This window comes from Nylanderia fulva, unplaced genomic scaffold (assembly GCF_048542155.1).
Source record: "Nylanderia fulva isolate GAGA-0341 unplaced genomic scaffold, ASM4854215v1 Scaffold1, whole genome shotgun sequence".
NCBI classification, from domain to species: Eukaryota; Metazoa; Arthropoda; class Insecta; order Hymenoptera; family Formicidae; genus Nylanderia; species Nylanderia fulva.
Window position 1 is genome coordinate 9,353,643 of NW_028189192.1, and position 14,892 is coordinate 9,368,534.

Genomic DNA, 14,892 nt, shown 5'->3' on the forward strand with positions numbered 1-14,892 from the left:
AAAGCAAATGAATATAAATGATGTGCCCAACCTTTGAATATATCTTTACGTTAGTAGGATTGACTAGCCCATCAAGATCCAACAGGTTCATTGGTTTAAAATGTATTTGTGAATGAAGATCAGAATACGCGAAAGTACTACCGACCACTAACTTCGTCTGTGAGTTCCGATTGCTCTTGTAATTGACGAGACTGTGAAAGATGGACTTTCTAAGAGCCGCCCCGAGGCGTTGGTGGTAATTGCAGTTTGATCGCGCCCTTACTGCAAACTTTCACCCAGTTTGTGGGCCTTGTAATAAGTCTCAAGTTCGCTTTCCAGTAACTTTAACCTCAGACAGCGAGAACTTGCAAAAATTGCACAAGTGTCCTCTTCGTAAATTGTAATTCGAATATTATCCAGTTGCAAAATAGAAACACATCCACAAAGCATGGCAATTTGAACAGTAATTTCTAATTTATTAATGGAACAGCGTATAATCCAAAAATAATCCCGTGTTTTTAGGAAAGTTGTAACATTTTTAACGTAAAATAAAAATCTATATATAAACGAATCATGAAGATAAAAGAATAAAAAATAGAGTCAGAGTTTTAAAAATATAAAATTTTAAATAAAGTGTATATAGTAAAACAATTGTGAAATATTAATTCCACGATGCATTGTGCATCTTTTTCATTAAATATTTAATTTTACATTCACGCAAAATAAACTCCATGAATAATCACACACGCGGCTGCTCCGAATGAATAACCGGGCGTCGGAAGGTGGGTATTAAATCAACTCGAGAAGATTGTCTTCATCTCTGTCGTATGAGCGCCGTCGAAACGGAAGCAGGACAATCGCGGGAGTTGTTTGGAACTTCGTATGCCGCGTCCCCAACTTAGATTTAACTACGAGTTCACCCCGAGGATTAATGTAGCGCCGTCGTAATTACATGAAGAACGGGAGCGATGTGGGTCGGATCATGTGTATCTCGAAACAGGTCGAATTAATCTTCTTGCCTGCCCCCAAGACTGAACTTTACGCACAGCTCACGCACGACTTCCTTTGATGCGCTTCAGCCTCCATTTCCAGTATATCTTTTAATTGGATATCGATTAGACGCGCGACGGATGCTTCGTATGGTCTGTTAAAGACCATGTAATTAATAAATGTCACATTTTATGTTAAAAATATTATTTCTTCTTTCTCAAAATCAAATGTTTTTCTCATGGAAATTTTGACAATCTGCCTATTTTAATTAGCTTGATATGCTTTCCTCTCACATTATTAAGAGAACGAATTTATCACAAACATATATTACATGTATAATATAATCACATTAAGACGTTCAAGTTATGTAAATAGAAATGAGAACGTACAAAACATGATAAATTAGTGATATTAAAAATGAAAAATCTTTTGTAAAACAGTTTCAGTTATACAGCATTCGAAAGCGCGCAAATACGAAGCGGAAATTATATCACGCGATTTGTTTTCACCATTTTGGCAAATCGTTTTAAAAAACCGCCGCGGTATATTGAATTCCGCGATTTCATTCCGTTGATCGCGTCAGCGCATCTATCCATATCAGCGACTACCTTTCGAGACGAAAGATCTGTTTTCCCGGGGTGGGAAATGGAAAATGGCACGGAGCGGTCCGGTGGCTTCAGTTGCACCAGTAGCTTTTCCTAACTTTCGATCCCGCGAGACCGGTCACTGAATGCCCAATGTCTACAATCCACAGAGAGCCATCCTGGCTCTATCCTATGGTGCGGCATGTCCAATGTATAATTGACGAGCCGCAAAGTTTATTCCGCATCAATGTAAAAGACGTGTACGCGTCAAATATATCTTGACTTTTTCCTCGAAACATGACATTTCCGAGCAAATATGCGATCTTCTAACTAATCATGTATAACTTGCCCTGCTATATAAATCATAATATTTGATTATGCCGAAGTTTAAAAAGGATACATCTTTTATATAAGTAAAAAATGGATGACGTGATGAAAAAATAACATCTTATCCGATTAATTATTATACTCGTGTGCAAAGGCAAAGATATAGGTATATAAAAATTCATGTAAATCCGTTTTATCCGTTTTATAAGATATTCAAAATCCATATCGTATCTCAGCTTCAATAAAAGATTTAACATAGTTTTACAAATAGATGACTTGAAGTTTATATAGAAGTAATGTGACAGTTGTACAAGTAAAAATATGTTCCACGTGTCTCATAAGTATTAAGGACGAATAACCAGATTATTTTCTTACTCGCAACTATTATAAGCTTACGGTTCGTTGTCTTATTACGATCATTATATAGCTTCGCTTTCCTCGGAAAATTTTCTTAAAAGAATACATAAGCGCTCCTTCTTTTTCTACTTATATAATATTATCAACGCCTTCTCCGTGCTGCATAATGCATCGGTTACTCCCGCCTCTCTCTCTCTCTCTCTCTGTAGACTTTTAAACACCATTAAAATACCTAATAACTAAAGATACCTGTTTCCCTTTGTGATTACAGCGGAGAATCTGCCGATGGGTTTTCCGATGATCACTCAAGCGCCGACGACAAAGGTAGTCGAGATGGGCCACAACGCGGTTCTTCTTTGCGCAGCGGTTGGATCCCCGACGCCCATCATCTCCTGGGTGCGAGATATGCTACCTATCGACACGTCAAATCCACGATACACGGTCCTGGATTCCGGTAAGTAACGAGCACCTGTCAATCGAAATACGACGCAGCGTTATATTATCGTGTATATATTTTTATACGCATATATACATATACGTTTCTTGGGAGATCGCGCGCTCGAAAGCTCCAACTAGTTTATGCGGCTTTAATGTAAAAAGGTACCGTGGGACACGATGCGACGAAATAAACGCGACGTTATCGCGGCGAGCGACCAACGTCGCACTTTATTCGCGGACGGGAAGTAGGCCGATAAGGGAGGAAAGGAAAACGCGCGCGAAAGAGAGAGGGTGAGGGTAGAAATATGGGTGGTGAACGATCGAACGATGACAAAGGCTATGAAAGATAGAAAGATTAAGAGTGTTTGGCGGGTACACAGGTAGGTAACAATGGGGCGCCCGTCGACGGCGTGCGACCGCTGGCGCATGTCATATCTCGTTGAGTGCCCGGGTGCGTAAGTCACTGTCAACTCGCGGCGGCGTTGATCGAGTGGTCACGCGATACGCGAACATCCAGCACATCCATCTCGTTTGCCGAGAGCGCACCTGGCGTCCCCCTCTTCTCGCGTATTCTCGCAACGAAGCACACTTTGCGCTCCCATAACCGCCGCGTTAAAGTGTGCCTTCTATATATTTCGATCGGAGCGCTTAACGATCCGGCTTAAGTAGCGATTCGTTACACGTCGTCTTTTCATCTCGCTTAAACGCGCTATTATCCGTATTTTCAGAGAGACCCCGAGTGTTCGTATATAACTTGACGTATATATACTTGGGAACAATCTCGTTTTCAGCTGCACCTTGCACGATACTCGCGCAATTTCTTCGAGGAATACGATACGATAAACAGGCGGAATGAGAGAGTCAATTTAAATATTATTGATGTTGTGTTTTTTGTTATTTAGAATTCAGGGAGAACACGGCGGTCGCGGAAGCACGTTGCGTGTCTGACCGCACGTAGATGTAACTACTGGCCCCGCGTTTGACACACGTGAGCGCGCTAGTACTTTAAAGATCCGCGCATTAATCTACGATCACAGCCAGTTTAAACAGTAAAATGTTAAGGATCTTTTCAAAAGCATAACCTCATGACACATCTACTACGAATGTCCATTAGCGTGTCGATAAGAAATCTTGCTCGCAATTCATCCAATTATTTGTTAATCCAGAAACAGTAGTGGCGCAGTTGAGTTCGTGTCTGCATGATTACAGATAGATGCAACTACTGATGTTTTTCAAACATGAACACGTACCACTTTCAAAATTCGTAATTTGCATATGTAAATGTAATTTAAAGACGCATATATTACATCAGTCTCCTTCTCCGCCAGCAATTACAGTCTGCCAATAAGTCTGACTTTATAACTCTATATAAGATATCTCGTGTGCGATTACGAATAAATTCGACCTACATAAATCGCGCACTCCTTATCCTCGCGAAAAAAATCCTTTCTCGCAGCGCAATTTCTTCCTTCTTCCCTCTTCGCGTGTATTTTTCTTAACATCTAAATCTAATTGAGAGGGAAGGAAAATATTCTCGACGAAACTATAAGGCTCATCGCTGAGCGGAAACTTGCGAAATATATTAATAATACTCCCCGAGGAAGTCGACGGGTGCGCGATAAGGGAGGGCGAACGAATAATTTTCAGCGCGCGTTATATACCGGAATTTTCGTTAAAGCGCGATGCATCCCATTATCATTACCTTCGCCGCTTGCACCGGGAGCTGCACCTTCGCGCTCGTACGTACGTACGAATGCATGTGTGGTGTATAACGCTCACTTTGTTTTTATCGTACGACGGCGGTATCATTATCGAGCGGCACGTCACGTAATACCGGCGGTGCACTTCCCCGGACTATCTTTACGGTGCTCGCCGCAGTTTGCCGCGACGTGAAAAGTGTACATTAGATGCAGCGAAGCCGCCCCCGCTATATATGTGTATGCAACGCGTATGCACACAGACGGGGCGACTTGCACGTGCCTCGTCGTGTGTGCGTGCGCGAGTTATGTATTATGGATACGTTTGCATACTCTACTCGGCGCATCCGTATGCATCGAGGCCGTGTAGGAACGAGGCGTCGATGCATACGGGCGCGGCGTGGCAATCTCGCTAGAAATTGCCGTAAAGAAACGTCACGGCGCGAAGGAAATTTCGTTCGATGGCCGCCGAGACACCGACCGACCGACCGGAAACTCGATCCGCGCGTGCTGCTCCGTCGCGGTGCATTCGTAAAAATTCGTCCATCTGAAAAGCGGATTCTCTCCTCGAGTGAACGCTCGTTTCCACGATCGATAGCCGCGATAATGAAGTATGTCGAGCGTTTATGTAAATTCATTCGGCAGCGAGAGGGACGGAACGTTACGCGGCTATTATTATTGTAATTAGATGGGAGGAATAATGGCGTGTACTTTTAGCGTTTTTGCTACCTCTCCCCCTCGCTTTTCTCCCCCGAAGGTTTGCCTATTACTGCTGTTACTATTCGAACACATATATACGTTCGTAATAATGATTACGTAGTATAGTGACAATAAATTTATATAGAGTCCAAGTTTCTCCGAAATTCATTTAAAGCTACAATTATCATCTATGTTAATCGCATTCGATATAGGTATAGCAAAAGAGGTATTAAGAATATTTAGAGAGACATGATAGAGGAAAGTGAAAAAATGGAAATAAATAAAGATCTAAAAATATTTGAAATTTATTTCAGCATGATACGTTCGTAATAATGATTACGTAGTATAGCGACAATAAATTTATATAGAGTCCAAGTTTCCGAAATTCATTTAAAGCTACAATTATCATCTATGTTAATCGCATTCGATATAGGTATAGCAAAAGAGGTATTAAGAATATTTAGAGAGACATGATAGAGGAAAGTGAAAAAATGGAAATAAATAAAGATCTAAAAATATTTGAAATTTATTTCAGCATGATACGTTCGTAATAATGATTACGTAGTATAGCGACAATAAATTTATATAGAGTCCAAGTTTCTCCGAAATTCATTTAAAGCTACAATTATCATCTATGTTAATCGCATTCGATATAGGTATAGCAAAAGAGGTATTACGAATATTTAGAGAGACATGATAGAGGAAAGTGAAAAAATGGAAATAAATAAAGATCAAAAAATATTTGAAATTCATTTCAGCATGATACGTTCGTAATAATGATTACGTAGTATAGCGACAATAAATTTATATAGAGTCCAAATTTCCGAAATTCATTTAAAGCTACAATTATCATCTATGTTAATCGCATTCGATATAGGTATAGCAAAAGAGGTATTAAGAATATTTAGAGAGATATGATAGAGCAAAGTGAAAAAATGGAAATAAACGAAGATCTAAAAATATTTGAAATTCATTTCAGCGTGATACGATATAAAAAGAAATGTACTATATAGCACTGCGAATGTCAGTCTTCAGCCGCGATCCCCAGCATCCAGTAAATTAAATTTGTCAATGGGGGGAGCCGCGCTATTTATCATCGTGCATCTTTTTATCGAGTGGAAATAACGGTGCCATTGTCGACCATAAGATCGAGTTAAGCGTAATTTAACGGAGAGGGGTTGATAACCCCAGCCTACGCGAAGGGTGACCCCCGGAGTCACATCAGTCACTCGCTCTCGCGCCCTGAACGTTATTCGCGTGTCTTCGCAACGCCTCTTTCTCCCTTTCATCCCCCAGTCGATATAGTGCGTTTCCGTGGAGCATGTTACCGCCGTTATACGCACGTCCCATAAAATATACGGCTTAATGTATCGCAAAAAGTACATCACGAGTCGATGTACTTTCCGCATGCAGCGGCGCACCAAGTTTCGCGCGAGGAAAATGGATGGACGAGAAATAAGGAGAGGAAGAAGCATGCCGCGCTCGGAAAGAAAAGACGCACGTCGGCGAGAGCCGCCGACTGACGGAGCTCGGCCGGAGCGAAAAACGAGAGTTTTCATAAATTCCATCCCGCGCGCTGACAAGCATTTTTCTCGTAAATCTTACCTGTCTTCGAAACTCGTTAAGCGAGAGCTCGCTCGAAAATCGCGAGCGCGCACGTGTCGTCGTATCTATCGCCCTCGATACCGATACCGTTAACGCATTGCGGGATACCGCGCGATAGATTGCCCGTTCGCACATTTTCGCTGGACTGATGATGCATTCTTGACAGCGTTTTTCATCGTTTTCGTTGCAATGTTTTATCTCGAAACAAGAAGTGGACGTCACCAAATAACATAGAGCGACGCCAAAAATAACATACGCTATCCATCTATACACTCGATACATCACTTTTTTCCTCCGAAATAAAATACAAACTTCTCGATACATGCGCAATTTATTTTCGAAATTTTATTATTAAAAAAAAATAAATATTACAACAAAAAATTATGTTTTACACATTGAACCTTTTGTGCGGTTTAACGCTTGTAAAACGTGTACAACAAGTATTTATGAAACATTTTATTAAAATGTTAACCCAAATATTTTAATCTTTTTTCCAACATTTAATATTCTCTATTGTAATATATATATAATATTTTGTTTTCAGCTGATTAATCATTTATATATTTGCTAATCAAATAACTCAATAATATTAATGACAAGCGAAGCTTTGAATAGCTTTATATACATATATAACGAACTATCAAAATTTTTCTCATGCATATCTCAACATATTCATTAATTTTGTGCAGTTTGCACAAACATTGGGAAATTAACTGCGCATATGAATGTTTGTTAGATGAAAAACGTATGTTCAGCAAGGAAATATAATAGAGGATGGCAAGCGTTTTATATAATAGAAATAGCGAAGAAGGAGGGAGACTGATGAGCGTTTTTCTCTCCAAGTTCATCCGTTTTCTCGCAACAATTAAATATAGAATTATACGAAAATTGCACGCGTGCATACGTATTATTCAAATCTCGCAGATTAAATTTGCCAGGCGCTTCGCCCCGCGTTGTCGGCGAGAATTAAGCCAGTGTTAAAATTTTAACTCACTGCGCGCTCTCTGGTTGTGGCGCTTGTTGTACGCGCGCGCACGCTCCAGATACTCGCCGGCATATACCATTGTTTGCGTTAATTTACGGGAATAGCTACATCCGCGATGTACATTAACGATATCAAAGCGTCCTTGCTTGTTATAGAATAGCGCTTGAGACTACGAAACTATTCTCTCGCATTTTCACCGCGCACGATTAAATTCTGCGAGATCTTCGCACTTCGCGTGTTAACACCTCCACCATCAGCATAAGAACCGTATGAATGCAACCAAGTTTTCCCCAGAGTGCAATGGTAAATTATACATACACATGTAACGAATAAAAATCGATCTTTTTTTTCTGAATAATTAATACGAGTAATGTGAAATTTAGTCCTGTCATAAAAATGATAATTGTCAACTTTTCAGACGTCAAACAAAAGAATCTTTTTTTAATTTTAAAATTTGAAAATTGTATAGCGAGAAAAAATCCACGTCAATCTATTATACATCTTGATGAGAAATCTAAAATCTCACAAGAAAATAAGATATTTACACGTATAATGAAGCATACTTTAAGTGTGACTCGATAAGTCACGTTTATTCTCTCGGAGAACTCGCGAGGGCAAATTTAATTAGATACGCGCGCATATAAGTTAAAGTAATTTAACGTTTCATTTAACTCTCAGCGGCGTCTCGGTGGCTCGGCTTGACGCGCCACTGAGATCCTTGAAGAAACCTCTCTCTTTCTCTCGGTCGTTCTCGCGCGACGTCGCGTTCGCAGGAGTGCAACGACGCGGGCAAAACTTAACACGACGAATCGTTAAATTATATTTTGCAGTCCTCCTCCGGCTCGTAAAGCCGCGAACAAGACGCGGACGGGGTAAAAGCGGAGACGTCGCTTAGCGCTTCGTCAACACTCGTAAAATTCTCCTCCCCGTTTAAAGCCTCCCGGAACTTGACGAGCGAACACTGAACTACGGAACAAGCGACGTAATATAGTAGTGTGACTAACTAAAGACTCTAACTAACTCTAACTAAAGACACCGCGTCGCGATCTGTTGGATCATCTTCGAAATTGAGTAAAGTAAGAATATATTAAAGAGAAGAAGATTCAAATTCTAATCGATGTTTTGAATTTTTTTTTTTTTTTTTTTAAGATACTCATGATTAAACTCTAATCGTGATGATAAGACGAGAATAAATACTGATAATTGCATACGTAAATGAATTATAACGTAAATTACATCTCTCTTTTTATATGGAGATGTAAAAGAAAAGGAAGCAATAGAAACATATTTTCTATAAGTCTTGAAAAAAATAAAAACGCAACATATGATTTTTTCATAACTACGAGATAAAAAATGTTTTGAATTTCTTTTCACGTAATAGTTCTCTAAAAACCTCATTACATATAATATTTATAACAAAGTTCGTTTAATGGCTGAAATATTCTTATTACATACTTTTTTAATCTAATGTTTTTCAGAATTAACTATAACAAGCAGCTTTTCTATTTTATATCATGCGTAATTACGGTTTTAATCATCACGTCTGAAGTAATACTGTGTTAAATTAATGCGATTTTCGCAATTCATCGACGAAACAATACGAGAGAAATATTCACGTTCTTTTAGTGTAAAAATGAAATGTTTGGCAAAATGTTCTCTACTTTATTCTACTTGCTTTGAGTTAATAACGAAAAGAAACCAACTTCGACACAAACGATGCAACGAGAGCGTGAGCGCAATATTCTTATCGTGCATTTTATTTTTTTCCTCTTTTTGTTCGTTGTTTCTCTTTCCTCCTGTATAATAACACTCTTCGCACATTACTGTCCTTTTTTCACGATATCGATTTTTGCAAACAAGAATTCGTTCTTTCTATTCGCGAAAATTAGCCCTGTCTTATAATGTGTAGCAATCACGAGCTCGTCATCATTGCGAACTCATCCTATATTACAACCGCAATAAATTTCTCCGTGTTACGGTTCATTACCTTGAATATTTTAACACTGATTAACAGCGTTACAACGCAATTTGACCAATGATCAGCAGGTTATGAAACCGGGCGACTCGGCATCAAGATTTATCCTGCAAACGACGCGATTCTCGCAGAAACACGCCGGACATGTGTTGACATTCGCAAAATTTCACGCAGATGTTACGAGATGGAACGAAGGATTCGCCTCAACACTTATGCTGAAATTTTCAATATACACTCTTTTCCTCGGCCTCGGTCTTTTAACCCCGCCATTCATCCCTTTTCTCCTTCGTGTTCGGCCATAGCGAGACGGACGCGTCTTCTCCTCCTCTTTTTTCCCAACGACGGCGTCTTTTCCACCACCGCGGCTCTCCGAGAAAGCTCCTCCGGGGCCATTAGACCACCCTTTACCCAGGGGGTTGACTTATGACGCCAGCTACGCAGAGGGAGCTTGAGTGAGTTACTCTTCTCTCGCGGTGGGAAGAATGCGATGGTTGAGGGAGAGTTGGGCGAAAGAGGAAGGATGGGGAAAAAGAGCGACGTGTTATCCAATATAGGAAGAATCGGATCCTCTTTGCTGTTTTTCGTTGTCTAAAGAAGCGCTGGGCGAGAGAAAGGAGAGAAAGAAAGAGAAAACGTTATTCGTTATTTTAAACGATACTTCGTCAAAGGGCCAGGTACGAACTCTCAACCGTGCAGAGCAACGACGATATTCGACGAGGTTTTGATCGCGGGAATAATAACGTTCGAACAAAGCTGGCACGGCGCCAAGAAATCGCAATTGCATGCGATAGGAAGCTTGCGCGAGCGAGCACCGCCGCCTTTCCACTTTAATTAATCCGAATAGGGAGAACTCGGGGCGAACCCCTAAATAACTGGCGCAAACTCATTTCGTCGCTGTTATTCCGCAAGGTTTCCAATGTGTGTATATATCGCCCCCGCCTCTCTTGACGATCGTCCAAAGCGATCTGCCCGCATAATGTCGTCGATTGTCCTTATATTAGCACACCGCGGCGCTTTCAACGGTAATTTCCCATCTGTGCCTTTGATTTGAGATCGAATACAGGCCGCATTTACAATCTAGCTATATCTCTAGAAAGTGTCTCTTCGCACAATCCCGGCAAACCAGCATCGATGTACAACGACATAGTTACTATTTAACGAGATTTATTAAGCCGAGCATAGGGGCTTGAGAATATAAAGTTGCTTTTTTTCCTTGTTTTTTTTTTTTTTTCTTTCGTCGGAGAGCATATAAAGCGTACAATTCTACTTTATTTGAAAAAAGTACAGCAAGATATTGTTGAAATTTATTTTTCAATTTTGTGTAATAATTCTATTTTCTATTTTCATAATTTTCACATCTATGATTTCTTTTAATAAGGAATAAGTTTCTAAAAGAAATAGCTTGCAGTCTTTTCACGACATGAGTCTTCGATCGGACTTGGACGAGAAGAAAAATCTTGCGACAAGTCCCTGAATGATCTCTAATGATCTTGAAGCTATAAGTCGCCATAACGCGTAAAGTGTCGAACTCCGGCGTAATTGAAGTTTTCACGTTCGATATCGCACGTCGGAATTAAAAAGTTTCGCTATACACGGCAACGCCAATGCCCGCGATGAACGCGTATCCGGGGACGGATATATACAAGCGCACACTTGGAAATGTTTTCAATGTAAACATATTTCCTATTTGTATTCTATCCTGATGGAATCCTGTATTCGCCGGCGAATTCATCCCGTGCTTCATCCTTCGATTCTACCCCGTGCAACGACGCATCCCAGCTATCCCCGGAAAGTAAAGGCTGCGAGGCAAGAGTGAGACGACGACGCGCGCATCTCGCGTATTTTTATCCCGCGTGTCGCATTTGCTCCCGTAATATTAAATATAAAGGAAAATATTTCAATATTGGTCGACAAACACATACAAATAACAAGAGCACCACCGTCTGCGCACACACTCGCGTGCCCCGTTGTGCACATTCGTATATGCGATGTTGTCCCGGATCTTTACGGAGAGAGCCGAGAAAAATGCTGTCGCTCTGCGCCTACCAACGGCAGAAACGAACACAATTTTCCAAATCGCAGGAAAATTTGATCGCGCTTCTCGTTCACCCGATCGGTGCTTCATCGATCGCGAAGTTTCATACGGATTGAATCAATCGGTTGGAAAACAACTTAAAAATATCATCGTCCCTTGTTTATCTTTACGGTTTAACTGTAACATGTTTAATGTTTTTATTTTATTTATATTTCTGCATATTGCACATATCAAAACAATTTCAGTTTTTTTAATAAATTTTTTCCTTGAAATATAAATAAAATCAAAAGCGAATTAAACATAAAAATGTGTGTTGTAATGTATTGTGAGTTAAATATCTTAAACGCGATTTGAGATGCAAAATTTATACGTACCGTGTCTTGTTTTAATTAAGAAGCTGAAAATTAAACAAATGCTATTATGTTAGACGATTTAATGCTGTACATAGCTTACTTGTGTAAATCTTAATCTTTCAACCATGACAGATTCCTTGATGAATTTGTAGCCCATTTTTCATCGGCAAAAATTCGTTGTTACGCAGTACAAAGTTCGTAAAACGTCGTTAATTGTCATGTACTGGTAATATTGATCGACCCGACGCGAGAGAAACATGGTATTCACCTATTATTTTTATTCAGCGTATCTCGTTGCATATCCTCGTGAATATAAAAACAAAATGTACGAGCAACAACTATTTAACAAAAACAAGACATTATACCGGACGGCCAAATAAAACATGGAAATAGAAGCAGTTTTCGTAATTTTATACGGAATGTATGATATTAAAAATTGTATTGTATGAATAGATGCGAATGTCATCTCTCTCGTATCCTTTGTGAATCATAAAACAAAAGGGCCAAGTTCAGACATTTACGCATGTACACTGTATTGATCTTCAAAAAATAAAAGAGTAAAAATTTCCAGAAATATACGATACTTCTCGTTCATAACGAGATATATGAGCTGTTATTTTTTAAAACGTGACGCAAGGTAAATTGAAAAAAAAAAAACAACATTCGGATAAGATATGATTACAAATTGAAGCGATATATTTATGGTTTTAAGACTTAAATTACTCCACTTTTGCGCAAAAAGTCTAATATATGCGTAAATATATAGTTCCGGAGAGCAATCATTTTTCACGGAAATATCGCACTATCTATAATATTTTCTCCTCGTTTGAAATATTCCTGACTTTGAATTTTCGATCGATACGATAAACTGGGATTACGAAAAGAATTGAAACACGGGATATTATGTCGGCGATTCGTAACGATGATGTCTCTTAATGCTCTGTTGCATTATATACATACATATGTGTCGATCGTGCTCATAGTGGCACTCGCGTGCGTTGATTATTTAAAATTTATAAACTGTCCGCGATTATCGTCGTCTTGCGTTGTGTTTCACGCGTTCGAGATCTAATTGTTCATCGCAACCGTTCCTTTTTTCAACCCTTATGAATATTTTAAACGGCTATTACGCCGTAGAAATGTTATCATTAAACCAATGGTAATTCGCGCGTTCTCCTGTTAAATTCTGTATCGTTCTTTACCTTGCACGTACGCGATAAAGCGAGAAGTTACGACACCGACCACGCAATGAGATATCAAAATGAGCTTTAAGATAAAACATATAAGACGAAGAGCGAAAGAGAAGGAGAAAGACGTTAATTAATTTTAATTAATAACACACTGCCAGAGAAATTTTCTATTATCGAATTCAGTCCAACAACAACTGCCATGAATTTATTTAGAAGCAGTAATGATCGAACCGCATGAACAAATATTAAATTATTAATGCCCGAATTTTGTAAAAGAATGAAAAATTCAATTTTTTATAAGATAACTCAAACTCTACAATTTGAAACCACGAAATGTACATGTCAAAGTTTAACTAGATATTAACCCGAATGAGATTATTTTTAGTTAGAGAACGAGAGTTAGAAACCAAGTTTCAACGAGCAAAAACCCATCAGAATATTCAGAACACGTACGTTTTCATTTAAGGACATTTAACGGCTAACAAATTAAGGAGAAAATTAAGGAGAAAATTAATGGAAGAAGATATCCAGTGTATCAATTAACACTGCAACATCGCGATAAATTGTAATTATATATATTTAATCTAATTGTAAGTACAGCTAATCAAAATGACAGCTGTACGTCTCGAAAATCTTGGTATAATTTTATTTATCATTTAATAATATGACGGATGAACGAAAGAGCGAGCGTTTTACGTCATATTTTTCGCCAGTCATATAACGTTTTCACGGTGGTATGCTAACAATGCGCACGTGATTCTAGGGTAACAATACGATCAGGCCCATTCCTTCCTGGTCGGCTTACGGGAAATTGTAGATGAGGCATGATTACGTATTCCGATCGTACGCGATATCAGTTCGCCTCGCTTCCCACTCCCACGTGATGGAGTGTTTTCTACCCTCGACCCTTACTCTCTCTCTCTCCTGCTTCTTTTCCGTCTATCTTACCGAACTCTATCCTAGATGACTTCTTTTCTTTCCAGGACTAGCTCGAAAAATTCTGAAGCCCGGCGCTCAATCTTTTTTGGCTACATTTATATATACTTAGTTTCATTTTGCAAAATATAAATCAAATCTCACGTAACACACAATCTTAGAAATCATTCTTTAAATTTCATTATAAATGTCCGATAGAAATTAATTAAGTTACAAATTTGATTAAAAAAAAAAATAAAAATCAATCATCGATTTAAAATAATTCAATATTTTTATTTTATTTAAATCATTTGATTTAAATAAAATAAAAATCAATCATCGAAACAGGTCAAATTGTTGAAAAAAATAATTAAATATCAATTAAGTTATCAAATCAAATTTTCTCTATAATAAGAGCGAGATTCCAACCATTCTAGTTACCTCCTTTATCGTCTTTTTCCTTTATCGGATCGGAATCATGATCGCAATGCGGCTACAGAAAACCACCACGTATGGCACGTGAATCCATTCGAGCGGATAACGAATTCTGAAATCGGGAGCCGGCGAAAATTCGTCGGCCCGCGAAATTAACAGCCGCGCCAGGTCACGCCGATAATTGTGAGCTCGGGTTTTACCCGAGGCCATAATATCCAAACGGAGAAACCCTTTAACAGCGACCGCCCATGCATGTTTCGTTTGCTCGCTCACGAGGGAAACAACGCGTCGCGTCGGTCCGCGCACGATATTTGTCTTCCAGGGAAAA

General features: G+C 39.1%; 1 protein-coding gene across 6 annotated transcripts in view; it reads left to right on the top strand.

Annotated features, from left to right (window-relative positions):
* Positions 1-14,892, top strand: part of Lar (tyrosine-protein phosphatase Lar) — a 306,701-nt gene that overhangs the window by 265,050 nt on the left and 26,759 nt on the right. For all 6 annotated transcript variants that reach the window (XM_029314443.2, XM_029314434.2, XM_029314440.2 and 3 more), the window contains one exon: positions 2,509-2,691. In XM_029314443.2, the coding sequence (XP_029170276.1) occupies positions 2,509-2,691 (183 nt within the window). The remainder of the gene's footprint in view (positions 1-2,508; positions 2,692-14,892) is intronic.